Below are 27,114 nucleotides of genomic sequence, written 5' to 3' on the forward strand. Positions count from 1 at the left end.
GCAGATAGGAGAAAATTGGGATTAATGTTTTTGCCTCATGGCAGTGAATGAATAGCAGAAATATCACATATAAACTACTTTCACCTCATGGAAACATGTGTTCCTTTAATGTTAAACCAAAGGACAGGTACTGAAGTTTAAAAATCACAGTGATGTTAAAGGCATCACAGATCACTGTCAATTTAACATGCACAGAAATGTTTAATCTTACCAGCAAAGAGGGCGACGTTGGCGTGCTTGGCGTCGTAGGGACAGCGTGCCATTCCGCTGATCTCCTCTCCCTGAGCCTCCAAGGTGTCAATCTAAGGTCGGGAATGAGATAAAAGGTCAAGAGAGGGTCAAAATAAAGTAGTGTGTGGTGTCAAACAAAACAATGTACTTGGAGAAAAAAACTTAGGGAGTCTTGGTTCCCAGTTGGTGGTAAAGCTTTAGAAGAGGAAATGTGTCCAAATGTCAGGACAATCAAAAACTCTAGGCACCACTAAAAAAGTGTTGAAGTGAAGAAAAATGGTGTGAGTCATAATAAAATAGCCGTCCAAAAGCAGCCCAGGAGTCTGTCCATCTGACTCTGACCTTAACTAATATCACTTGTATGCCACTCTGGTGTCCTACTGAGGGCTGTCAAAGCATCAGGAAATATCTTCAATATCTTCAAAACTGTCATGGAGACAGATTAAAAAATAAATAAATAAAAAATAAAAAATTTCCACAGCAACAGTATGGGTGGAAGTGATTCACGTCCCCCTATCATCCTTTATCCTTCAACTGTACCCGTTTAAAGAAGCGTAATAATGACTCTCAAGACTGATCTTCAGCCCATTTACAACACCGCGTTCCCCTGTCCTGATTTCTAAAGCCTGTGCTTTTGTTCTGAAGAGGGAAAAAAAATGAGCAAAGGAAAAATAAATTAGCACACAGCCCTGAGCAGGGAATGTGAGAATTTTTTCCCAAAACCACAGTAGTTTTTAAATACTAGATCATACAGTAGCCTTTTTTTTTAAGTCATATTTTGCAGCACCAACTTTTTCATGTGCTAAGAGCTCTTCCTAGGGCAATGCTTACCTCCTGATTTTGTATATTTCAGAAGAAATACTAATTTTAATTCTGCCCTGAGACAATCTAAAAGTTGTCTTTTCTCAGCATTGTGAGTTAAGTGATTCAATTTTGTTATTCAGTCACTCAGCAGTCTCGTTTCTTAGAGCTATTTTGAGCCATTGTCCATTGTTTATTTAAAAAAATGCTAGTTTAAGTTTTAGTGCGTTGATTACTGTGAATTGGAAGTCAGACAAGTTTCTCTTGTTTTGAGTCCAGTTTAGTTGCAGTGCAATTGGCAGAGCATGGCAGAAAATCAGATGTGGGTGAGAGTTCACTATCATCCCACCATGGGTAGGCTTGTCTTCCCCAGCATGCCTCAGGACACACGCTCTCTGTGGCTTTAACACACACATAAGAGAAGAGAGCAAAAGCTGCACTGCACTGACCAGAAGCTGAGGTCAAAGAAGATTACAATACACACAGTTTGCCTACAGTTCACAATACGTAGTCGTTTTTCTTCTATATCTCTGCTTCTATCTATCCCACTCTTCTTCCTTGCTCTCAACAAAGAGGCCCGTAGCTTGCCAAGGCTGCAAACTGCTTACGCCGCCCTTTCTGGTTTCTAAACAGGTCATTTTGTTTTCTATTCCTGTCTCGACGGAAACGGTTATCATCTGCCCACTAAAAAGGTCACACACACACTCTCTCTCTCTCACACACACACACACACACACACACACTACGGCACAACACTGAAAAAGCTTGCCAGAGAAATTGTTGAGGCTGATTTGGCAGAGAATATTACAAGTGACCTTTTACAACAAACACAGAACCACCAGTGGCAGTGTATTTCTCAATTTCTCATTCCTTCTGTTTCTCCAGAAATTATGGAAGGATAATATATGGAGGCAAGCTGGACATATATTGTTATTAGATGGGGGTGGGGTGTTGGGGTGGGGGGACTGTAATTGTAGATTAGACTGAGTTAATCATAAGAGACGTGAGTAGCTGAAGGTCATGTGTGTCTACTGAATCAGAGTGTCTGTGTGTACAGCGTGACATGGGAACTTGGTTAAGCTTGAAACGTCAGCAGCTTCTGTGTCGGCTACCTAACACAAACACTCCCTCCTTCACTGACACATCACAAACGTACAGTTACATATCTGTCATGCCAAAGGAGACACCCCCCCCAGTCCCCTATCTCCTCAGTTGGATTTCACCAAGGTAGTGACCTTTGTCTACTGGGTTTGGCCGGCTGTCATTAATCTATTCCTGCCGTTTGAACAGAGGAAGACACTCCCAGCCGCAGATAGCGCATGGCTTCAGTCTCCTGTCAAGTTTGCATGCAAAGAGAAACAACAGCCTAGTGTTGACTTCCATGCCGTTGTCTGAAGCAATAACCAGTATTTTTTTTATTTTTTTAAAAGGGCAAAAGAAATCTATAAAACTGCCACACTGAACCGCAATGTTTTTTTAAACACTACCACGAAGAAATTTGATGTCTAAATGGCCAGATGGATTTTTATTTCTTTACCTTGTTTACCAGGAGAATGTTATTATACTGTCAGCTCCACTCGTCGCAAAAAAAGAAAGACGTGCTTCAACTTAGTGGAAGCACAATTCAAAGCAGTTTGAACAGTAGCACTGTCGCACTTTGTCAGGCCTGCCTTTAAAACGCACTGTTCTATAGGGATATACTGTAGCTTAGCAGAAGAATGTACAGCAACCCTGGCTCGGGTTGCAGTGTATCTGGATGAATTAATTACTACAACAGTGCATTGGTGTTTTCCATAGGCTATATGCTAATTAATTAGACAAATACAATGTAGATCCAAAACATGCCCATCAGGAGTGTTTTAATTGGTTCAGCATCAGCTACAGTATTCAGGGTGAGGGACATGATCTGATTCCATGTCTGTGTTGTTTTTATAAGGATGCTTTTATGGTCTTTATTTATCATTGCTGAGGGATTTGTGAAATCTTACCGAGGACAAACATAGGGTAAACTGAACCAGCGTCCCACTTATTAAGTGTTTGCTCGGAACAGCTTCCTTGAAATATCACAGAGTTGTTTATTTAATAGAATAAGCACAGCAAAGGGCATATTTACTGAGATATATCCATTTGCAAAATGGTGCTTCCAAAATAATACATGGTTTAGGCAGCTCATGAAAGGGCAGCCACTGACAGACTCTACTGGTGCTGGCATACTGATACATTTTTAGATGATGACCTACAGTTTGTGGAAGGGTTTTAGTCCCAGAAAATTTATTTGTATGTAATCCATAGTTTCACCTGCAGCAACCTTCCACATCTATAAAGGTCAAGTGCACAAGTTCACACCTGGACCAGAAGCAGTGTTGTAAACCAAACAAGGACATATCTCCTGGGGAGATTAATAGTCATGGCCCATTTCTCTTCAACCTGTTTCTGAGCAGTGGGAGGATGAAACCTTTCCCTGACCACTTTTTACACGAGAGCAGGAATTTCAAGTCTTTGCAGCTGCTGAAAGAGATACGTCTTAACCAGCTGGAAAACATATATATCTATATATATCAGAACTGTCCTCTTCTAAAATTACTGATCTCCTTAAACAAGCATTGTGAAGAATCACTGCACATTAATTAATACTTTTACACTCTATTAAATTTGTATTGTCTTTTATTGAAATTATTGTGTCAGTCAAACAGCCTCTGGGAAAGCTGTAGTAAAGAATGGGAAGTATGGAAGCAGTTTCACCTCGTCATTTCAAATGCAAAGACTTGGAATGGATGAAATTTCCCAGTACGCCTCAGATCGCTGGTATCGGGTCGAAGACGCATCACCTGGGAGTCGCTACCTCCAAGACTCCCCACTGATTCCCCCTGCTTCACCCGGCAACAGGCGATGAAACTGACTCCAGTCATATATCAGCCCAGCTGGACGGAGTGTTTATTATTACAACACAGCAAGGGAGTGACAGAGGGAGAAAGCAACAGAGGGAAAGATGGTGGAGTGGTGGGAGCAGTGGAGGGGGAGGAGGAATTAAGGCTGGCAGAAAAAGAGGAGAGGTAGGAGGGAGGATGAATGGAAGAAAAATAGAGAGTTGGGTGCTGTGTGGTGCTAAGGGAGAGGACTGTGCCATGCTGCCAAGGTGTCTGCCTGTGTTTTTTCTATATGAATGCATTTGTGACAGTGCATGAAAATTGATAGGTTTGTTAAGAAAGAAGAAAAAGACAGAAACTCAAAGACAGGTCAAATCAGAGGTAACTAGGCAAAAAATATTGTACAAAAAAACAATATGAGGTGTTGCTGGTTTGGACAGTTGCCCTCCCTGCCCCCTCTGTCTCCCCCCTCTGTCTTCATCCACCTCTTCTCCCCTTCCATGCCTCCCATTCCCTCCCGCTTGCCCTCGCAGCGTTGTTGATTAATGTGGGATGAGGCTGGCCCCGAAACAGAAGCTCTTTTCAGTGCTGTCACACTGGGGAGATGGAGAGGCAAACTGTGGCCAAGGTGGATTTAACCACAAACACATATACGCACACACAAACACACACAAATACACTTTTGACCAAGCAGAGTGGATGAGCCCAGCACGCCATCAAAGGCCTGGTATCTGCCCAGAGAGTTTGCCAGACTGCCAGCAGTACAGTGTGTGTGTGTGTGTGTGTGTGTGTGTGTGTGTGTGTGTGTGTGTGTGTGTGTGTGTGTGTGTGTGTGTGTGTGTGTGTGTGTGTGTGTGTGTGTGTGTGTGTGTGAGAGAGAGAGAGGGAGAGAGAGATGCCTTTTTTAAAATGTACACAGTTTCCAGTGTTTGTATAGGTGCACATTTTCTTGTATATGTGGTCTGGTATTTGTATGTTTGCGTGAGCATGAGCCGTCGTATTTTTTTGCATTTTTAAAGGTGTCAAGACTTTCTTGTAGTGATTTTGGTAATGATTCGACTAAAAGGGCTATTTTATTCAACAAAACATTCAGATGTGAAAGGGCAGGTGCAAACACATAAACTCGCTTGGGTAAGGTAGTGCAGGTCAGACTAAGCAACTATGAAGCATGAATTTTAATGATCGCTGTTCTTTAAAGAACAACAATAGTTTTGGGGGGGGGGTTTAACTGTTATTGACTGAAGTTTTACTTTTAACAAAACCAATCGATAAAATGCATCGATTTTTATATGACAGGTACAGGCGCGGCTGTGTATGCACACGTAGCCATTTTACCAAACCTCACAATGATGTACAACACTTCCCCTCCCTTCCCATCAACTCCAGCCGACTTGCAGCAATATCTGTGCAGCAACAGCTAAAACACAAACCTTGAAACCATAACCGGAGGCGCTGTAAAAGCTAACCATGCCTGATAAATGCGGAGACATAAATTCCACTTTCCCTATTGGAGGAGTCACTGAATTGAAAGACGTCCACTTTGTGGGCTTAGCATGCTGAACCACAAAGGCAGTGGAGCGGAGATGTCTTGTTTTTCTGGTAAGCAGATCTACTGAACCAAAGCCGGAGCGTTTTTTCCCCACAGGCCACCTAGATAACATCTCTGTGTGTTCTAACCATCACAACACATCCTTAAAAAGCAAACATTAACACCCTTCAGGACAGGGCTGCTACTAAGTCTCCTCGTGCTTTTGTCTTTATTACTGTCTGCATGTCTGTCCGACTGTCCCACATTCTGTCTCGCCCGTAAGATGTTCTTCACACTGGATCTGTCTGGACAGCAGTGTGTAGTATTTCTATAGCATACCTTTCTCATTCATGACTGAAATAAAGCTCGTTTCGAAACCTTGGTTGGCTTTGAGAAGATTTCAGGCAACACGTGTCGTAAAACTGTGGTAAAAAATTTGATAAATACTGATCAAAAATGCAATATTTTCCAGTAGTAAGTACAGAGCAAACAATAGGTCAGCCAAGCTGAATAAACTCATGCTAAATCACTATAATGGCAACTGTGCTCATTTTTTTCGCACGGCAGTATCAGAAACATGTCAACAGCAAAGAAAAAAACTGACAGCTTCGATTCGAACGCGACTCATCTGCTTTTAACGTTTGTCCATCTGCTTCCATGTATGGCGAGCTTTGATCATCTTCCCGTGTCTACTTTTTCATGACGCCTCTATTCTGGTGCACTAAGTCAATCTTGATATCTACCTCTGCTCTCCTTATTGACTCATAGTCAATAAAACGCACCATTTCGTTTCATAGTTTTACTCTTCCAGAAGGAATCTTGAAGCTATTCCAGAAATTGAATATGGCCGGAAAGACGTTTTCAGGAGAAGGTTCAAACTGAACTGAGTTTGTCAAAGTACACCTGGAGGTAAAGACACAGGAAGAGTTGTGAAAGTCATCCATCTATGTCGGTGGCTCGATAGCCCTCCCCACTCTAAACTCTCACATGACTGGGGTAAAAAAAAAAAAACCTTAAGTGTGTGTAAGCATGTTTGTGTGTGTAGATTTGAAGGTAGTAGATTTGAAAAATGTCTGTAATTGAGATAAAACAAAAATGGGCAAGAGCACACAAACAGTCATTCTTGTGTGTGTTTGTGTGGTTTGTGCGATTTGTGTGTTTCCCTACCTTGTAGGTCCGACAGGAGGGGTTGAAAGCATTTGTTCCACAAACAAATAAGGTGTCTTCATTTTGCTGCAGAAGGACTTTGATGAAATTGTGACACTCATCCTTCAGGGAGAGCAGGGCAGGGAAGAAAGAGAAAAAGAAGAAAGGAAGTCCATGGTGACATCTGTGTCTGTAGCCATGTGGGGGGTTTTTTTGTTTTGGGTTTTTTTTTTTTCTGTCTTTTGAAGTGCAGCATGTGGCACGAGGTGAGCAGGCAGAGGCATATGTAACAAACACAATATCATGACATGCATTTGATCACAGCACATAAAGGCAAATTCACAGGAGATTTTAACGTGCCATTTAACGTCTTCTCCAACAATAATGAAAGTGTTATTAAGTTCGGAAAAAAAAATAAAATTATACAGCCTCTAGATATGAAGATTCCCACTGATATGCTCTATAAATTCTGACAGCAGAAGGTTATATGAACTGAAAGAAGTGTGTTATTGCACCTTCAGGATCGTGTCTTTAAAGCTGTGTGTGTGTGTGTGTGTGTGTGTGTGTGTGTGTGTGTGTGTGTGTGTGTGTGTGTGTGTGTGTGTGTGTGTGTGTGAGACAGAGAGGGAGAGAGAAAGACAATGAAACAGAGAGGCCACATGCAGCTACATCAGTTACAGGTTGTCTGCAATGCACAGTGTGCGACTGACTAAAGAAACACTTTGTGTGACGTTTGTTCTATAAATGACGTTCACATTTAAGCACGGAAGCTGCAGCGTTTGTGTGTTTGAGCGAGCGTATGCATGTGTGTTTTCTTTACCTTATGCTTCCCTTTCATTCTGCAAGTGTCCACATCTGCCTGTCTGGACTTCCATGTCATTTTCTGAAGAAAAAGATGGGAGCAAAGAGAATAAAGAGAAAATGAGGGAGTCACAAAGAAAACAGGATAAACAGTGAGGTGGAGCACTATGGAGCTCAATAACCCATCTATACTCTGATCAATAATCATCATTTGAGATTCTGCATCATTGATTTCTCTCATGAGGCACCTGCTCTGAGGCAAACTTCATTCTAAGTTTGTTCAGAGAGCATCTTGAACATTGAATTTTCTGCCAGAGGGAAGGAAATATGATACTAACCCCGGATCAGAACAGACTGTCCAAGGACAGATCCGTGTACAAATCTGCGGATTAATAGGCCTGCCACACACACACACACACACACACACACACACACACACACACACGCATGCACTGCCTTGACCTATGGATCAGCCCTCTTTTACTTGCCACTCAACTACAAACACACAAACATACACATAATCGCACATAAGCTATAGCCATCCGTACAAACATACACACACATACACACCACTCTTGTCCCTGCCCTGTGTCACCCGAGGGTCAGCTCTCAGCCGCAGGTTCAGACCACTATGTACCTGCCGCTGTTGTACAGCATGTTTGGAGCTCAGCCACTGATTAAAGACCCTCAGTCATCAATCAATCTGCGCGTCTCCCACCAGCCTTTCATCTGCAGCCTGCTCTCATTAAGACCCACTTGCCAGGCTCTGACATTGAAGTGGATGAGGTGGAGGGATTGCTGGTTGTTGCATACACGAAAATGGCCTTGTTTGAATTCTGTTTGCATGCATTATGTTTAGGGCAAGCGATGCCAGCAAGGAGTGGTTGGAATGGAATAAAGAGTGGGTTATTACAGTCGAGGCCCTATGTAAATATGAGGCCCATTTTGAATAATTTGAAACTATACAATGGGATCTTCTTCACCTCACCGTCCATATTGTCTTTCGTCTGCTATTCATAACCTTTGCTCTCCCTCTCCATTTCCTGCTCATCCCCCTTCTCTTTGCTCCCTCTCTCACTTCTCCTACTGTCCCCTCAGCTTCCGTTACACACCCATCAGACCTTTCGCTGTGCCACTGATGAGCGTGGATGACGCAGGCTAGCTGATTGATTAAATAATCTTCTTAACAGGGTCACCATGGCGAGCACGTCAGGCTCAATCGGTGAGCGGGTGAGTAAGACTGCTGGCAGGCGCACAAATGCACCCACATGCACATACGTACACACAGCGGCACTCAGAGAGAGGTTGCACTGTCAATCACTGCACGCTGAGAACAACACATCCTCAAAGAGACAGACGTCTCACTCACCTTACTGAAAAATATCTCTTCACTGTTGGCAGTGTCGGTGTCCACTGTGTATATATGATCCCTGCAAGTGATCGAGGAAGGGTAAGGAAGGGAGAGAGAGAGAGACAGAGATGAGAAGAGGTCAGACAGAAGCAGACAGTCAAAAATTCAACAAACAATAAACCCATTTCTTTTCTTCCTTCTCTGTTTTCCCCCTGCAGGCAGCAAACAACGTTAGAAAATGGGGCTTTGTATAAACTTTGTTCAAACTTCAAAAAATGACAATAAACAAAAGGAGGCCAGATCTATTTGCTCTGTCAGACAGAAACAGTCAACAAAGGTTCAGAGCGCCGTGGCGCAGGCCTGGGGACAAAAGCCTCTTTGTCCCAGAGAAAGGTCTTGGAGGGGGGTGAAGGAGGAGGGAAGGTTGAGACAGGAGGTGCCAAGTCACTCAGAGCTGTTCAGGTCAATTAAGCCTAGTGTTTGAGCCACAGGAAATCTATACTAACACTCATTATAGCTCAGACAAGAAGACTTATGTGTGTTGGCCTGGAAATATACAAGCTTCTTCTGTGTTACACAGTCCAGCCATAAAGGTCCCACCAGGGCATATGGAAGACATAAAACTCGCAGGGGTTAACTACATCACAGACAGACAGACCGGCTGGTTGACCGGGCATGTAGCTACACCTTCTCACCGTGGAGAATTAGGGTGCAGGCATGGAGAGGGAGGGTAGAGTGGCGTAGAGGTGTAGAAGTGTAGGGGTAGAAGGTGTAGAGGTGCTATGAATGGAAGAGGTGGAAAGAAAGGCTGGTTTATTTCATCTGAGGAGAGAACCAAAGGTGACCGTGCCAAACTATGTAACCACTTTAATTTGTTGAAGATTAGCTGTTGAACGTGTTTTTAATCAAAGTGTGTAACAGTGGCATCATCAGACTCACGGCTTAATTATATTCCAGCTCCCCAACCTGCGCTTAGCCAGCCAGCCTGCCTTGCTCTCTCATTAACTAAATCTAATAAAGTCTTTGGAGGAACAGGCATCTTGAAATGAATCCACTTATATCGCTTTCCTGGGGGCCACCTCACTCTCATCGAGGATAAAACCCAGTCTACTGTACATTATCAGCCACAATCCTTAAATTGAATAATTAATCTTTAATACCAGTTGAAATTAGGAAAACATTTCTGCTTTCATCACATTTCCAGGGAGGCCATGGGCGAAATACCTGTTTTTCTCTGATTTTTGTCAGTTCCCCTTCTGAAATTTCTCACTGAATCAGTAAAATACATCATACAAATGTTCTGCCTCAGTCAACTATTTTATTAGGATGTCTGAGGCTGTTTTTGGTTTCTGTATTAATAGTCTGTTGATCAGACTTATTACTAGAAACAATCATCATCATCATCTTAAAAAAACACTTAAAAACACATCAAATTAAAGTACAAATACACCAGGCGACGTAAATGAAAAACACATGTAATATAACTTCCTTCAGGAAATTGTCACCTAACCATTTAAGAACACACAGCACCACATTTTCAATCCTTTCACCATCCACAGAGCGCTCAAAGGTCCATTTTTATGGACAACAATGACTAATTTCAAAGTTGGCCCGTGGTTTACCTCTCATAACTGAATTTTTGTGATTATTGCTTTCAGCTGAAATAAAAAATCTTTTCATGAAAAAAGCCAAGAGCAAAGTCAGCTTCAGGTCACCGAGATGCATCCCATGCCCTTCCTTCCAAGTTCATTTGCTCAAGCAAATGCCAGATGCTGACTGTCACTATGCAGTCTGCCATGATTAAAAACTGAGCAAGTTGCAGGTTGTTGCAGCTCAGGCCAAAACCACAATCTCCACTCTAAAATGTTTTTCATTAGGATTTACTGGGTGCACTGCTGTTGAACTACTCTGTGCTAATTGTTCTGGACTGAATTTCCTGGCTCGGTTGGTCTTGTCTTTTTCAGTATTTCTTTCATTCTTGGACTATTTAAAAAGATGACTAGTAAAAATCAACACCATTACATTTAAAATACTGGAAAAACTGAGAAGAAGCATTTAAATGGAAATGAAACAAAAGGTGACAAAAGTGGTGGATGATGATCAGTAAAATATTCTGATATGTCTCCTTAAGTTCTGCAAGTTAACTTCTTTTATCTTTATATTAAAATTCAAACTCCACATTGAAAAAGACCTAAATAAATCAAAAGCTATTAAATGAAAGGATTACTTAGAGGATTTATTGTAATCCCCTGGGTATTTTACTGACTGCAATTTTAAAACAGCTCATGAGCAATCTGTAATTGACTTCTCCATAATTTTCAATAGCAACCATCACAGCTATTCTCCCCGGCTTGCGCCTCTCTTATCCTGCTGCTGACAAAGTCCTCCAGGGCTGAGGCCTTCCAGCCACAGGTTTTCTGGTTCCAGCAGAGATTAGAGGGAGCCAAGCGATGAGGCGTCCCTCAAACATCCTGACTGGAGATGGAGGAGGACAATGGAGCGGCTGTGTCTGTGTCAACACCAGCTTTCCAAACACACACATACACACACACTCACATGCACGGAGACCCCCCTCTCTTCACTCCAACAAAATTTCACAGGCACCCTTTCCCCTATTCGGTCCTGCACCTGAACTCATATTACAGCATAGTCACATCCTTGTGGTCTATGAGTCACATGTATAAAGCAGAGTACAACATGTAGCTGTTGTTATACCTTAAACTGAATGGAATGTTGTAAACATCAGTGCTGATTTTTCTAAACCTGAAGTTTAAAAATTGATTTTCTACCTTCCGGGCATCCAGTGTTCCAACTTACATTTATTTATTAATATATGAAAATCAACTTGCAGAGATGAAACCTGCATAAAGTACATGATCCATCACAGTCACATTGTTGCTACTTTGTTATTAGTTATCGTCAAGAAGTATGATCTGACATTTTAAAAGCTTTTTTTTCTTTTATTATTATTGCCGTCACTGGGTACTTGAGCAAAAGTACATTATCATACCTGATTAAACTGCAGAATATTATCCTTATTTTCCTTGATTCACTGATTAATGTTTAGTTTACATAGTGGCAAAAATGGAAGAAATGCTCCAATGTGACCCCTTAAAATGTTCTATTTCCTGTTATATTAACCCGAACTCACAAAATATCCAATGCACTTTTTTTAAAAAAACAGAATAAAAGCTGAGAAAAAACACATCTTCAGACAGGAGAAGCAGCAGCCAGAGAATATTTGGTGTATTTTTTTTTTAAAATATACCTGAAATGAATAATGGATTTTAAAAAAATAATTGCTTAAAAATAGATTCTGGAATTATAAAGGCTTCTTATAAACTTTCCACTTTAGAAACTTCAAGAAAGGAACATGAATAGGTTTTTCTTTTCTTTTTTTTTTTCCCTTTTTTTCAGATTGTGGTCGCTTGAAGGTAAGCCATTAATTCAAAAAAAAAAAAGATTTTTCACTACTATTTTTACGATACTACAAAATAGGACACCTTCATCATAGTTGTCTCTTTGATTAGATTTCTGCATTTCATCTGATGGTTTCCAAATATTTTAATCCCCCCAAATTAACCCATTTTGCTCATCCTGCAACATACACAAAACCAATTCTGATTTCAGAGACGTTCTTGCCTGCTGAACACAGTACAGACTAAATAACCTGTTGTGAGTAAAAGCTTTTGTTCTGCCAGGGCAAAAGTGTGCCAAAGACTAATTTTAGTATGCAACATCCCATTTCCATATGTACTGAGCAGTTCACTGTGAATACAAAAGTAGGTGTCCTATTGTCTATTGTTTTCATGGCTAGAATCCATTTACTGTATTGATGTCCAAATTTTACTTGTAAAATTATTTATGAGAATGAAAAATGTGATCCTCTGCTTAATTTGCATACAGTATGCAGGACTAATTCAGGTGTTTTAGATCAGATAAGTGCCTTAGAATCAAGTTCTGTAAAGAATCAGAGAGCACAGCGTGAGTCTTAGCTCACATGGACTATCCACAGAGCTTCTTCTTTAGGCTGCTCCATTTAGGAGTCACCACAGTGGATCATCTGTCATCGGCCCTCCTCATGTCCTTGTTCACTACATCCGTGAACCTTCTCCATATTCTTCTTTTCCTTCTGCCTGGCTGTTCCATATTCCAGATCATTTGCCCAGTGTATCCACTATCCCTCCTCTGCACATCCAAACCATTTCAGCCTTGTCCCTTTGCCTCCAAACCAATCAGCTGGAGCTGTCCCTCTGATATACTCTTTACTAATCCTGTCCTTCATGGTCATTCTGAATGAAAACCTTAGCATCTTCAACTCCAAGTCCTATCCTATTTGTTAGTGCCATCATCTTCAAATCATTCATCACACAAGATCTCACTACTGTACCTCTTAACATGGATTTAACTTCCTCTGTATGTATGCTTGCCTGAACCTTAATACTTTGTCTTCTGTTTGAGGAATAACTAATCTATGTTTTGTTCCATGATGCAAATAATGTTGTGCAAAGCAGAAAAAGAAAAGAAAAAGACTCACTCTAGGCTATAACGTGAGCCGTGTTGTGCTGGCCTACATTTGTTTGGCAAATTGGCACCATTAAAAGAAGGATATATTTGTTATTAGCAGCTCTGCAGTGTGACTGTAGATGCACAGGAAACTATCACTGGATTACTTTGATAGTGAAGAAACTGAGAAAAGCCTAATGATTCCCCTGCAAGTTATGAAGCTGGCAGGAGATTTGCTTTTCTCTTATTTCTAATGAGATTTATGGATGTTTATCCATGGTGGACATCAGAGATAAATAATTACATCCCCAGATCCTGTAAGATGCAAAATATGTGCATGTTCAAAATGCAATTTGTACTACGAGAAGGAGTACAGTGTTGAGACAACTTGCAACAATCATCTAAGAATTCAGACCAGTCACCCAAGGGGTGAATGTCACATTTTGAAATCTTTGCCATGCCCTTCACCAAATCTGCTTGGTTAAAGTCTTGGTTACAACTTCAGTAACTTTCTTAGCTAAAGTCCACAGGGTGCTTTGCTGCATGCCATTCACTTTCCCATAATTTTCTTACTTTCAGCTGTAAATCAAACAGTCTGAGGACGGCACAGTACTTTAACACAAAGGACGCAGTTCTATAGCACTGTGGTTCAGATGATGAAATTAGAAACACCGTGAGAATCTGAGGAACACGAAATAACAGAAGCCTTTCACTGTGGATGAACGCAATGCATTGGGTATCAATGTGAATCACTTGGCGTGGGCTCCTCATTTCCCGAAATTCTGTGACAAAAATGCGTGAGTAGGACGGAAGGTATGCAAATATCCTCTTAGGCGCAAAGATGGAGGCACTGTAAAAAGATGGGTACACAGTGAGAAAGAGCTGAATGATCCAGTAAGAACAGTAGACTAACTGAGCGTGGGCAAGCGTGTGAGATTGAGTGCAGAAGAATGACAGAAAGGGTCCGCATCGGACATGTAACCATGCGTGGCCACAAGAACACAGGGTCTTTGTGTGGAGGAATGTCGTTTTCATAACAGCGCATTTCTTCTGGGGTAACCACAGGCCAGCTTGATCCATCTGCTGGGTCTTTGTCAGACTATCTTGCACTCCAGTGGCAGAAAATAGGGGAACGTGATTAGCATGCGCCCCACACCTTATTCCACCATTCCGCTTTCCGCAAACTAAATCCCTGCTGTCCAACCTCCTCTCTACCTCCCACCCGCTCTCTCTCATCACTCTCTTCACCTATATTCCTCTCTCTTCATAACTGGATCATGGGTGGTGGAGGATGGCCCATTCTACATTGTATTGGCTTTCACTGGTTCAAATCCTCTTCACAAAGTGGGTGGGAGGGAACTTTGGAAGCCAGCAGGCACCTTCAGGCTGTGAAGGGAGCTGTTGAAGTTCTGAATGGGCTGAGGGCATCGAGAGGCCCTCGGTGATGTGGTGGCATGAAATCCAACAAGCCAGGGTTCACTCACCCCCGGGCTGAGGCAGGTTGTTCTTTTCGAAGGTTGAATTTCTTATTATGGTTTTCAACATTCCCTCCACCTTTCCTTTTGTGTGCATTTGTATACAAATGTATGTGCGCTTTTTTTTGTTTTGTTTTTTTTTGTGTGCGTGCACTCTCAGAACAATTAAGCAGACGTGCATAATAACTCAGTATAAGATGTGATTTCTTTACATTTCTTGACTAAACTTTGCCCAGTAGTCTTACATCTGTAACTTCTAAGGAGCCCAGTAAGGGAAAGATTTTGCTTGTCCTTTCTATTTCTGAATCAGTTGAATCACTTGTGATTAAAGTGAGAATTTCCCGTGTGCACCAATCACCAGAACATGCAATTAAGCAAATTGTTAACATTTAAAATACATTAAAAGGACACCACAGATGTTCTGCTGTCTAGTCCATTGCAATATGAGAGTTGTAACTTTTTATTTTGAACTGCATTAGTATAGACCTATATTCTATATCTACATCTATCAGGAGAGGAAGATGGCAAGTAATGCAAAAAAAATATATATATATAGACAAAGGATAATGGAAATTTTGATATGAAGTCTCACCAGGATACTGCTTGCAGAGGAGCCACAAGAACAATGTGACACTAATTCTAAAGCAGGAGTTACTCCAGCCAGGCTGTGTATATTTTTCGTATATGATCTGCAGCAAAAGTTTGGGAGAAAGGACATTTTTTCATATGCTTGTAGAATTATTTTTTGAAAACTTGTTCCAACTTTAATTTCAGGTGATTATGATTACCGAAGCTGCAAAAGTTGTTTCAGAATGTGGACATGGCTGGATGTCGTCGGTGCTGCGAGGAGAGGGAGAGGAGGCAACCGTGTAATCCCCATCATTAGTGGGTTTTAACAGGATTTGGTGTAGCTACAATAATAGAGACTCTAGTGGCCTCCACTGCGAGACCCAAAGAGACCCAACAGGGAAGAACAGCAGCCACAGAGGCATGGCTGTTCTAGAGGACTCAACGGAGACAAGGTAATCAGGATTTTTGAGTGTGCGTGTCCGTGAGTGTGTCTCACTGTAATTACAATTTTAGGTCTTTTTCACTCACAGTGATCACTCTCTCTCTCTCTCTCTCTCTCTCTCTGTGTGTCCGTCCCACATACACACATTCTCTCTCTGATTCCCATGCTTCCCAGCTTCATAGAGGGGTGCAAACAGATTGTGGTTGGTGTTACCATGGTGAAGGGTGACTGTGGCCTAGGAATGGCGACTATGCCCTGCATGCGGCGACGTCTAGGATATGCTCGCTAGGCAGGGTATAGAGCAACACGTTCACACATACCCGCGTGCACAAGCATGTATGGACTGTCTTTTTCATTCTCTGCATGTCTTACCTCCAGCGACACCTATTCATCATCTCCTCTGGTAACACTAGGTGAAAGGCATATTGGAAACAGGCCGTGGCATGATTATGCAGACTTTAAATAAACATCCATGTTAGCTTACGTGCCAAATCAAACAAAAGAATGCCCCGTCTAACTTCTGTAAGGGATTCTGAAATTTCTAGACTGACCTCATCTAAGATTGAGCTATGGTATTGCACCTGCCTTTGTTGTGGTGATTATCACCACTATTTTGCCTCTACTTTTGTATTTACTTCCAAATAAAGTTGGGTAGGCAATTTGAGAAAATATGAGCTTGTTAATAAGCTTGTCTGTAGGCAGGGATATGATGCCTGGTACTGAAACCTGCTCTCACAGGTTTGGGCAAACTTTGGTTGTATGCAGGTAAACAGTCCATGTGGAGCGCAAAATAGGGAAAAGCATTTGCCAAAAGGCAAAACCACTGGCTTCTTTCAGCAGCTTTTTTTTGAAAGCACACAGAACACAAAGTCTTGACCTAAATATTGGCTGCCATCCCCATTCATTCATAATTTAGCTTGTTAAGAGCCAGTCTATCTGTCTTACCCAATCAAACATTCTCCAGAGGCCACTGGGGAGCACAGGATTAACTAAATTTGCTAGAAAAATAAGACAGAGAAGAACTCTAAAAACAAAACTGTTAACTTATAACATAATGGCTAAAGTAAGTGAGGATCTTTAAGGTTAGACGCATCTTTGCAAAGTCTCCACACTAAAAAGTAGTTCTCACAAAAGTAGAAGTTTGTAACAAAGAACTATTTTGTTTACAGCTGAACACACACACACATGCTCTGACACACATGTGCAGAGATCACAGTGATAAATCTCCCACTGCACTATGATGAATTTCCTCTGAATGGAGTACACAGTGTACCCTGACCATGAAATATGGACCTCTGGGATGCGAGCCCTCCCGTGTCCATCTCTCACTGAACAAATTATTGCTTTTACAAAACGTGACTCTGCTGCTAAACACCTAAAATGCACATGACAGCAGACACATATAAACCACCAAGCTTGCGCATGTAGATGTTTTTATGTTCATTACCTGCACTTTAGTATGCATCATGTCTCAGTTTATCATGGATAATGTAAGACTGATTGCTTCAAGAAAAGCAGTTTGCTCCAAGCTGGATCTGGTGGTCATTAGCATGACTTCCCAGACAGCTCTTGGTGTGACTCCTGCGTTTTTTTATTTTTTCTGTTCTACTTCTGTAGATCTTATTAGCAAACGATCTGCTATCCATCCCTCTTGTTAAAGAGAAAATATTTAAGAAAAAAGTGGAAGAAATCAATACTATACTCAGTCCAGTGCCAGTCTTATTAAATCCCAACAAACAAGAGGGCTTTTGAAAGGCTGCATATGAAAAGACTGCAGCCTGATATGTTATCAAGCTGTAGCATCCCTCTGGATAATGTACTTGATAGAAACTTGGCCGTGGAATAATATTCAGAGTATTAAAAAGCTAAAGCAGTCATGAACTGAATACATAATTAACATCCAATATATATGAGTCCAATAAGGCTAATGGTGTTTTACAGATATTAGAAGAGATGTATGACCTTATAAGCAGAGGCCATTTTCTTTACACTTGTACACAGTGGCTTGAAAGAGATGGTCTGATCTCACCATATCAATACACTTCATTCAAGGCTCAAAACTAAGGATAAATTATCAATCACTGCATCTGTTGCTCAGTTCATACATTGCCAAAGACTTGACTCTTTCCCTCTATGGATTAAGTCACTTTTGTCTATTTACAATTTCATTAGTTGCTATGTTTGTATGCATCTCACAGCTTAAAAATCTTGTGATTTTTTTGCCAGCACCAAAACAAGAGCCAAAGGGATTTAATACACTGAGCAGTCATTCAAAAAACAGCCTGAAACAGTGTTGGGCTTTGGACTGCGTTCACAGTGGCCATCTGCAAGCTGCTGCGCACCAAGAACTGAGGCTCACTGGTCTAGAGGCATGATGGCAAAGCTGTGTGATGCTGGCTCCAGAATAAACAAGCCATTTGACTGGATGACCATCATAAAAGCAACTATTGATGTTGCCTAGTTTTTTTTTTTCCCACCATTGTGCGTCGTTTCGTGGTTTGAGTCTTGCTGGGTTAACTGTTGGCTCGCTTTCACATTGATTTCTGAAGTGGTAATTGTCTGTGTTGTTTGCCTTAAACTGTTTGTCATTTAACTTTCACATGTCTTTATCGATATTCTGTTAGAGCCGATGGATGTTTGAGGAAGGGCCGTCGTTTGTGTGTCCATGTTATCGACTCCCGACATTCTTCTCTGTGTCAGGATCAATGGCGGTCATCCGACTCATTCTAATCTGAGGCAGCCATTCCAGTCATTCAGGGGTCACAGACCTCAGCCATGTGTCTGCTTTAAGCAAGTATGCGAGTGTACAAGTGTGGGACTGTTGCACCAGGTGACCTCACACATGCAAGGCACTGCAGACACGATCACAGAGCAGCTTCCACACCCACTGGCACATTTGTTCACAATCCCTGAATGTATATATATCCACATACAGACACACATATGGCCACATAGCACACCCAGACCATTAGACAACTGCTCAGCATACTAAACTTGACATACACAAACCCTCTTTCAGTCACTCTCTCTCTCTCTCTCTCTCTCTCTCTCTCTCTCTCTCTCACACACACACACACACACACACACTTAGAGTCAAACCCCTCCAATAAACCCCATGTCTCATTTCCCTCCCTTATCCCTCAGGCCCCTGCTACCCCATGTGGAGCAGGTGGGCAACAGGCAGACCAAAGTCCCTGGAAACCACACACACACACACACACACATACACACACACACACACACACACATTAACACTCGCTCTCTTTTTTTTAGTCTGTTTTTTCTCGCTCTCCATACACCTCCTCTTAATGACCAGAGATATGTTAAAAAAATAAATAAATCTTAAAGCAGCAGCCTCCCTCAGCCACTTAATTTGACATGCTTCAGAGGAAAACAAAGTAAGACCCCCATTGTGGCTTTCAACAGGATCCAATCAAGCCTGCCACTCAATTAGCTACGGAGGGCAAAGAACAAGCATATAAGGATCCCTTTTATTAAGACCTTTTTAAATGCTACTGAATTGTTACATACTGAAGGTAAACCTGCCTATTAATGCAGCTGACTGGTTGTCAAACCACTCACTTTGCCATGAGGTGAAGCGACATAACCATTTTTAAAATACAGATGACAAGAGGAAAGACAAAAATCAATATTGATTTTCTCCAGATGGTGTAACGGAGTTATATTATCTCAGAAAAATGAGTCACACCAAAGTAAAGATGCACAGGTGAAAAACACAGTGATGAATGGACAAAAAGCAATAAAGGTAGGTGACAGACCGGGGAGCGGGGGGTCAACCAGACAAAGCGACAAAGAGTTTTAAAAAAAAAAATCGATTTTTTGAGGGCAACTAGGCTGCCATCAAATGGAGGAATACCTTTTGTATGTCTGTATTGCTGTTTATTGACAACACAGAAAGTGGATTTTAAAAAAGAAAAAATGAAAGTCTTTTCTTTGACATTAGTGTTTAACTTATCTGCAGTTTCTTTCTGTGTTTGTGTGCTTAGATGTATTAAAAAAAAAAACCCGAAAAAACAGGGTACAAGTCTTTAGGGACATCGTACAAGGTAAAAGAGGGGGGGTTGGTAGACGGTGAGCTCAAAATAGAAAACAACAAAGAGGTAATGAAGGGAAAAAGTCCAGACTGCAAAGTGATTTCAGGTCTCAGCATTTTGTTCTGAATTAGTCCGTCCTGATTAACCAAAACCTTAAAAGGAAACAGCACAGTAGGACCCTAAAGTTCAGTTTGATGGTCCAAAATGTGGGGATTTCGCATTTGTTGAGTGAAAACAGGAGATCACAAAGCAACTGTAATTAGAGGTCATAAATGATTAAATAGTACTGCACTTGCGTGGCTTAAAAACCCTAACTTACAATGGCCTGCATTTATTCCTTATAATTATTCCTTAACTGAAAGCAGTACAGCATGAATTCACGTCCGTCTGAATAAAATTGCACATATCTGATTTAACAGCTATTATCACCCACCTGGCAGCGATGTATAATGTCCTGTTCATAATCATGATGAGCTGAATGTCCAGTTTGTGCCGCTGCGTGTTGTTCCTTCCTGGTTTGTGGCCTACAAACGCTGGATACTGCTTTGTGTCTGCAAGAAGGAGGACAAAAATTAATCCCTGCCTGTGCCCACTTGTAGTAGCTCTAGTGAGAGATTTAGTAATTTATGGCTTTCACAGCTTTTGTCATATGTTCCCATGAGTTTTAGGTCAAATATCAGCTCGTGTGTCTTTGCTGGATAAGGAAACGCCACCGCAATTGTCAGCTGAGGCCCTCATGTAACCATAAATTGTAGGCTAAAAATATGTTGCACTGTACCATGCAATCATTCTGTTGTTAGTGGCTTTGGATGAAAGTGCTTAGTCTGAATAAACAGTTTGATAGAGGAGCGCAGGTCTATGTGAGGCTTTCTGGCCAGCGTTTCAGTTCCCTCAGCCAGCGTTAAGCCCAGAGTGAGTACAGCAGGACAGGACAGAGCGAGAAACACAGAGAGAATCAGAGGAAACAATGACCATATCTTTATAGCCTGCCACAGCATTTACACTATCACACACGGCATTAGGAGCCCAACAGAAAAATAGCGGATTATCCTTTGATGTGGGGTGGGCTCCATTTCAAATTCTGCCTTAAGTCCTTCATTTTTGTGTGTGTAGAGGGCCTATCCTTGGGCGCCAAATTACACTCCATGCCTTCAGAACGCATTGAGTGTAGGGGATGGTGGGGGTTGCAGAGGGAAGAGGGGTTGAGAGGGATGTGGAGGAGTAAAAAGGACAGAACAAGTGAGACAGATACCGAGAGGCGGATTTGCAAAGTAGAAAACAAAGAGGAAAGGGAAAAAAAGTGCACGCGGACTGCGAGGGAGGACTTGTAATGAGAAAAGGGACAGTGCTCAAGCAGAGAAGGAAGAGAAAGACATAAAAAAAGTAAAGAGAAGCAAGAAAAACGATATACTTACAGTTGCCGTGTGAGATGCTAATAGGCTCACTGTCTTCGGGGAAGCCCGCCCCGGCTATTTGCAGTAGTGTGAAGTAGAGTAACAAGGCCTCTGACCTCATGGTCGCACCAACACTGCTGCTGCTGGTCCTCTACTAGAGATTTGCCTCAGCCTGTACAAAGAGAGACAGAAGTGGTAGACAAGGAGGAGATGGAGAGGGTTGACAGAAGGGGAAGGAAGAAGGAAAAAAAAAAACCAGAGTTTGTCAAAACAATGTTTTCAATTAACTGTTTCATCAGTTGCTTTCCTTCTTGGTTTCTGCATTCTCGCAGTGAAACAAACTAATGACGAAGGGTGGGGAAGAAAGGACAGGCAGAAACAGAAAGGAATTACCCAAAGAATTTCCAGTCTACTGGATTTAGCTGTTTGTGCATTTTGTATGGCCCAATGCAGTTTGTCAGAGATATATTTATGTATGCAATTTTGATGACTCAAGTAAGCCACGATGGAAGCAAAACAAAATTAATTGGATTAGGGGTGGTAATATGCGTCATAGATCGATGTCAGGCAGAGAAGATCTCTGCACTTCTCTCTTCCTCTCTCACTCTCTGTGACAGGGTCTTAGTGAGGTGTGAGAGTTCTTGGTGAGAAGTATCAACAGTACCCGAAGATGGAAAGGAATGGCATGGCAGGCACCTAATTTACCAATTGTCTCTTACAAATGTAGCAGTCCCGTGTCCTAACTCCTACAGGTTGATGACTCAAATGGGCTCAATTACCAATATGGCTACTAAATACTTCTCTTCAGCACAGCACTGCTTGAATAACCGCGTGGGAGCTTTCCATTCTTTCCTATTCATTTTTTTTCATTTTCGCACTTGGTCGCTACACGTGGTACATGTTCACAAGATTCTTTATTTCCATGCTTCACTATTCATTGCTTCTATACCCAGCCGAGCAATGCACTCCGATAGTGTTGCGCTTGGATTCAAACAACGGGGTGTCCGAGTCAGCCGCTTCTCATTTATGGAAATTAGCGGTATATGGTATGACTCGATGCCTCTGGAAATTCCCAAAAATCCATCCTCGATGTAAAATGAAAACTGATTCTCAACTCTCCTCATATCTCCCCAGTGTTTTCACAAAAGAGTCACCATGTTTCATTTTATAATCACAGTTGCCATGAGGTTTTCTGCCAATCAGGTGCAGCTTAGTGTCTGCATGATGGTGGAGACTGCAAGAGAGGGAGAGCACATTTCAATCATCTGTCATGGCACTGTCTAGTACAGGGCAATTAATTTTCCCAAGGGGCCACATGAGAAACTGGGACTGCTGTTAATTAACCACCCCTGGTCTTGTAGCTTGCCTAATGCTGAGGAGAAGGGAGATCCCTCATGTGCAAATACCATAGATATTATATGAAAAGTGGACATAACCATGGTTACGTCACCCACTGGTTAGTGAGGCCCTGTTATCAGCAAGCATTTTTGCTGTTGCTGTCTTGTTTTGAAATTGGATGTGACTTGTGAGGGGTGGGGCTGTGTGAGCAGCAGTGGACACCGCAAGCTCATTGGTTAATGAACATATTCTGGATAATTCTCCTTCCTGACTGTTAGAGTCACCATAATTTACAGAATAACCTTTGTGTTCTATTCCACATGACCTGAAACTAGTGACTGAGCCCATAAAGTGTTTACTGAGGTCACAGAGCACAGGGGCCGTCGCCAATTTCCCATTCATGTCTATACAACTGGAAGTCGTTTTGCAACCAAAGAAGTCACCCCCTGCAGGTCATATATAAAATATACAGATTTAGGAAACTTTACTTTTCAGACCATTAAACTATGTCCTTCTTTTATCATTTACCTTAAATGATAAAAATCCTGGAAAACTCATTGTACTCAGCCAGTTAATTTTCTAATGTAACTTATATGTGCCCACAGAAATAGATTTTACAGCACAAATCCGACAATGTGTTGATGTAATGTCTTCATAGCTTAAAACCCTAGCAAACTGAGTTTTTGTTGCTGCAGACTGTGGCAACCAATTACACCCATAAATCATCCAAGACAATTATTGCGTCTGTAATCTAATCAAGAATAAAGCATTTGATTTGCATAAAGCACCTTCTTTTTTTCCTCAGATGAAGCTGCAGGCATGAGAAGTTGCTGGGTAAACGGAGTAAGGGATGCTTCAGGGATGAAAAATTGAATAAAATAGTCGATTTCATTTGCTCCAGTCTGATAAAAGTTGTTTATCCCACGCTGTATTTTCATTTGCTATTGTATGTCCAAGGGGAGCACAAACTGTAGGGAGGAAGGAGGGAGGAAAAAGAGAGAGAGGGGAGGGGCAACTTTCTCTTTTCTTTGTCATGTCTCTCTCTCCCCCCCCCCCTCTCCATGCTCCTGTGAATCTCATTCAGGAGAGGAATGAAAACACTATTCACTGGTAGAATCATTTTAACACTGAGGAGAATACCAATACTAAAGCCTGGATACGACCTTGATCTCACAAGCTGCTCTGTTCCCCTCCCTCCTTTCTCCCTCCTTGGCCTAGTCCTCTTATCCTTACACTCAATTTTTGTACTACTATATTTTATGAAGGGAAAAAAAAAATACAAAAAATTGATTTTTCCTGCAGCCTTTCCTTCGTCATACAGTTCAGGCTGACTGAGCTGAGCTTGCACTGCACAATGTGACTTTAAACAAATTGTAAATAAAAATGTGATTTTTCTGCACAGTACAGTGAACAACTTTAGAGGGCTTAAATGTATGTCTGGTCTGAATTTTGACCCTGAAGTCCTCCAGTAATTGACTGATTGATGAGCAGAAAGTGGCATAAGACAGAGGGGTTAGCCTTTAGGGACCTAACTCAACGGATGATGGATAGAAGCTGCAGTGACCAAGAAATCAAGATGTGAGCACTGTAATTGTATTTTTAGATAGGACCTAATTATGTCAGAAATACCTGTTTCCAACACATGACTGTAGATTCTGTAGTTCGATTGTTTTTGGGGAAAAAAAAAAAAAAAACATCAAGAGATTAATCATATGGTAGACAATTCTTTTAATCAGTGGCCGCTGAAGGAGAGGCACATCGTCCATCTCTATCAGTGGGTTGTGAAAAACTGTTAGCCAAACCATCTCACACTGCCTACTCTGATGCACAAAATAAATTGAGCACAAAATGGCTTAAGTGAAACCCCTAAGACTTCCAGTGGCCCTTTCATTACCAGCTGCCGCACGTGAGTAAAAGGAGGGCGCGAGACACAGTCTGTCTTTAACGAATTATACTCATTCTGTGGAAGAGCAAATTGCTTCCTTGTGTGAGAGTGTGACTGCGTGTGTCTTGAACTTTTATTTAAAATACTACCTTTGTATAGTACTGCAGATCCCTGTAAAAATGCAATCAAACTGAGAACATCCAGGAATTCAAACTTTGGTAATAAATTACCTGCTAGCAAACCTCAGACCTGCACAGGTAGGAGTGTGTGGATTTCCTCCTTTTGGAAAAGCTTTCATTGAAAAACAATTGTAAGAAATAAAGAGTAACAGTGGATCCCTTTGCCTCCTCCTCGGGCTTTTAAAGATAACATTTTGAGAACCTTAGCTGCTGTTCCTTTACAGCTCCCGCACACTTGCAATGATAAAGTAGCTCTTTGTGTGTGCAGCAAGTGTGTGTGTGTGAGTGCGTGCGTGTGGGGGGGAGGTGGAGTTAATCAAGCTGGATGTTGGCAGGAGGCTGCCAGCAGGTAATAAAAACACAAGGACCCCCCAGAATCCCTCCACATACCACATCATCTTATGAATTACACACATGTGCATGCGCGTGCATTCATTCACGCTCCCAGTCACCTTGTAGTGCACAAAACTAGAAGCAGAAAGCCTGAAAAAACACACATAAATCCCAATGATAAAGCAATAAGCAAATGTATACATCTCGACGAAGACAAACAATCACAGACGCAGGCAGCCACCCATGGGGGCAGCTGACCCGAGCTGCATTACCTTTAACAATAAACAAATTAGCTGCCTAATTATGTTATTGCTGCTGTTGCATCAACATGTTAACTATAACGCAATAACACACATTTATTATAAAGACAAGGTCAACCAGAGTGAGCTTTAGGTGAGGAACAGGAAGGAAATGCTGGCCAACATTTAGCTATAGGTTTGTTTCTTAGTCTCGTTAAATGCACAAATAAATAGAAAGCACACAATCAGACACCTACACAACGAGTTAGTCTTGACAAGGTCCTAAATGTTTCTCTCCTGAAGTCCCCACTGAGCCAGACTAATTACAAAGGAGTGAGAAAGTGCCATTCAATTACATGTGAGTAGACCAGCTGATGACAGATTGATGCTTCTGAATGTCCTGGTAGCCCAACAGAAAGAGCAGCGATGGTCTGTTAGCTAAAAAAACAACAATTTTTTTTTTTTTTTTTTTGCGAGACAAAGCCATGTAGGAGGGTTGTCTATTAGGAGAAAGTATTGTGAAACTGGTGCAAAGCCACAAAGCCTGAAGAGGGAAGCTGCCAGGGTGGATGGACGGGTCCGCAAAAAGCAAAACTTTAAGACAGCTGTTTATTTTTGTTTCCTACATTTTAACCCAAACTATGTGGTAGTTCTAGCCAAGTGTAACTGTAGCACTGTATGATCAGACAGACGTTTTATTTATGACAGCTTTGCTGCAATTGCTGCACGCTCCTGTGGATACTCGTGTGAGATCAAAACCCTTCCTTTATGAAATTCTCTGTGGATTTCCTATGTGCTTGTTTAGATTGTTTGCTCTTAACCTCGCTTCACGGCCATCAGTCTGTACTTGAGACCTTGTCTTTGAACGATTGCTATGTATAGGTGGCTTTACAAGACCCAGCTTTACAGAATGGTCTGTGTGTGTGTGTCTAATGTTCTGTCGTCAGTCATTGCTGTGTTCCTTCTGTTGTAATCAAATTGTGCAGCAGAGAAGATGATATTTTCAAACATCTCATTGTCATTACAAAGTATAAGAAAGGTTTGTTTTTGCAATTGGCTTTTTGATCACTGCAAGGAATGGAGGAAGTGTTCCATATAAAGGTTTTAAAGTAACAGCTTCTGGTAAATGCTGTCTGACAGCTTTGATACGAGTGCAGTCTGCTCGTGTTTATATTTGGCAATCTGGGTAATGTCCACAGATTGGTTTTGAAGGTTTTACAGATGACAGGAACGCCAAAGAGAAGGGTGGCTTACTGGCAACGTGCTGGTATGTGTCTGTAATTATGGTCAGTCACCACATTTGTAGGAGGTGCAGCCATTTGTATCTGTAATTGGAATTTCACAATATATGTAATGGAGGCCACATTAGTATTTTTATATCACTTTGTGAATTCTGAGAAAGTGTTGGTTTAACCATATGAGTACACGTATTTGTCCCTTTACTCATGATCTATAGACAGGAACTGTTTCTTCAGGACTTCAGTAGTTCCAGAGAAAATTGTTAACACATGTTCTGTACTTCTTTTAAGTCATTTTGTATTTCTGTGATTTGAGTCACCTGCAGTGTGCTTAGGAAGATGCAGAAAAGTAGATAAAGAGGGGTCAAAACCTGGACAAATGAACCCAGAACTGACAGAATAACACCAAACATGACATTCACCAAGGGTTCAAACTTCAGTAAAAGCAGTAAGTCCAAGAGTAAGTACTACTTTGTATGTGTGTTGCTTTTCAGAGCTGCTGGGAACCCAATGAAAGCTGAAGTGATTTTACAGGCGAATGAATGACAGCAGGGTAATTCCAACAACTTCAGAAGTTTCTGTTGTGTGTCAGTCTCCCGGTGTTAAAGAGAAGAAACAGACTTTAAACACACGTGTTAACACAACACAAATCACAACACCAGACCGCACTAAAACCAGACGGCCACATAAATATCATATTGCTAAACCCTAACAGAGATGCCACTACTACCCGCT

General features: G+C 41.6%; 1 protein-coding gene across 3 annotated transcripts in view; it reads right to left on the reverse strand.

Annotated features, from left to right (window-relative positions):
• sema6a (sema domain, transmembrane domain (TM), and cytoplasmic domain, (semaphorin) 6A) overlaps positions 1–27,114 on the reverse strand; it is a 119,102-nt gene that overhangs the window by 36,764 nt on the left and 55,224 nt on the right. For all 3 annotated transcript variants that reach the window (XM_030737058.1, XM_030737057.1, XM_030737056.1), the window contains exons 2-7: positions 21,189–21,339; positions 20,207–20,324; positions 8,744–8,804; positions 7,394–7,456; positions 6,595–6,696; positions 212–302 (exon numbers count right to left, since the gene is read on the reverse strand). In XM_030737058.1, the coding sequence (XP_030592918.1) occupies positions 212–302; positions 6,595–6,696; positions 7,394–7,456; positions 8,744–8,804; positions 20,207–20,324; positions 21,189–21,288 (535 nt within the window). In that variant the 5' untranslated portion in view covers positions 21,289–21,339. The remainder of the gene's footprint in view (positions 1–211; positions 303–6,594; positions 6,697–7,393; positions 7,457–8,743; positions 8,805–20,206; positions 20,325–21,188; positions 21,340–27,114) is intronic.

The sequence above is a fragment of the Archocentrus centrarchus genome, chromosome 9 (assembly GCF_007364275.1).
Source record: "Archocentrus centrarchus isolate MPI-CPG fArcCen1 chromosome 9, fArcCen1, whole genome shotgun sequence".
Lineage (NCBI taxonomy): Eukaryota > Metazoa > Chordata > Actinopteri > Cichliformes > Cichlidae > Archocentrus > Archocentrus centrarchus.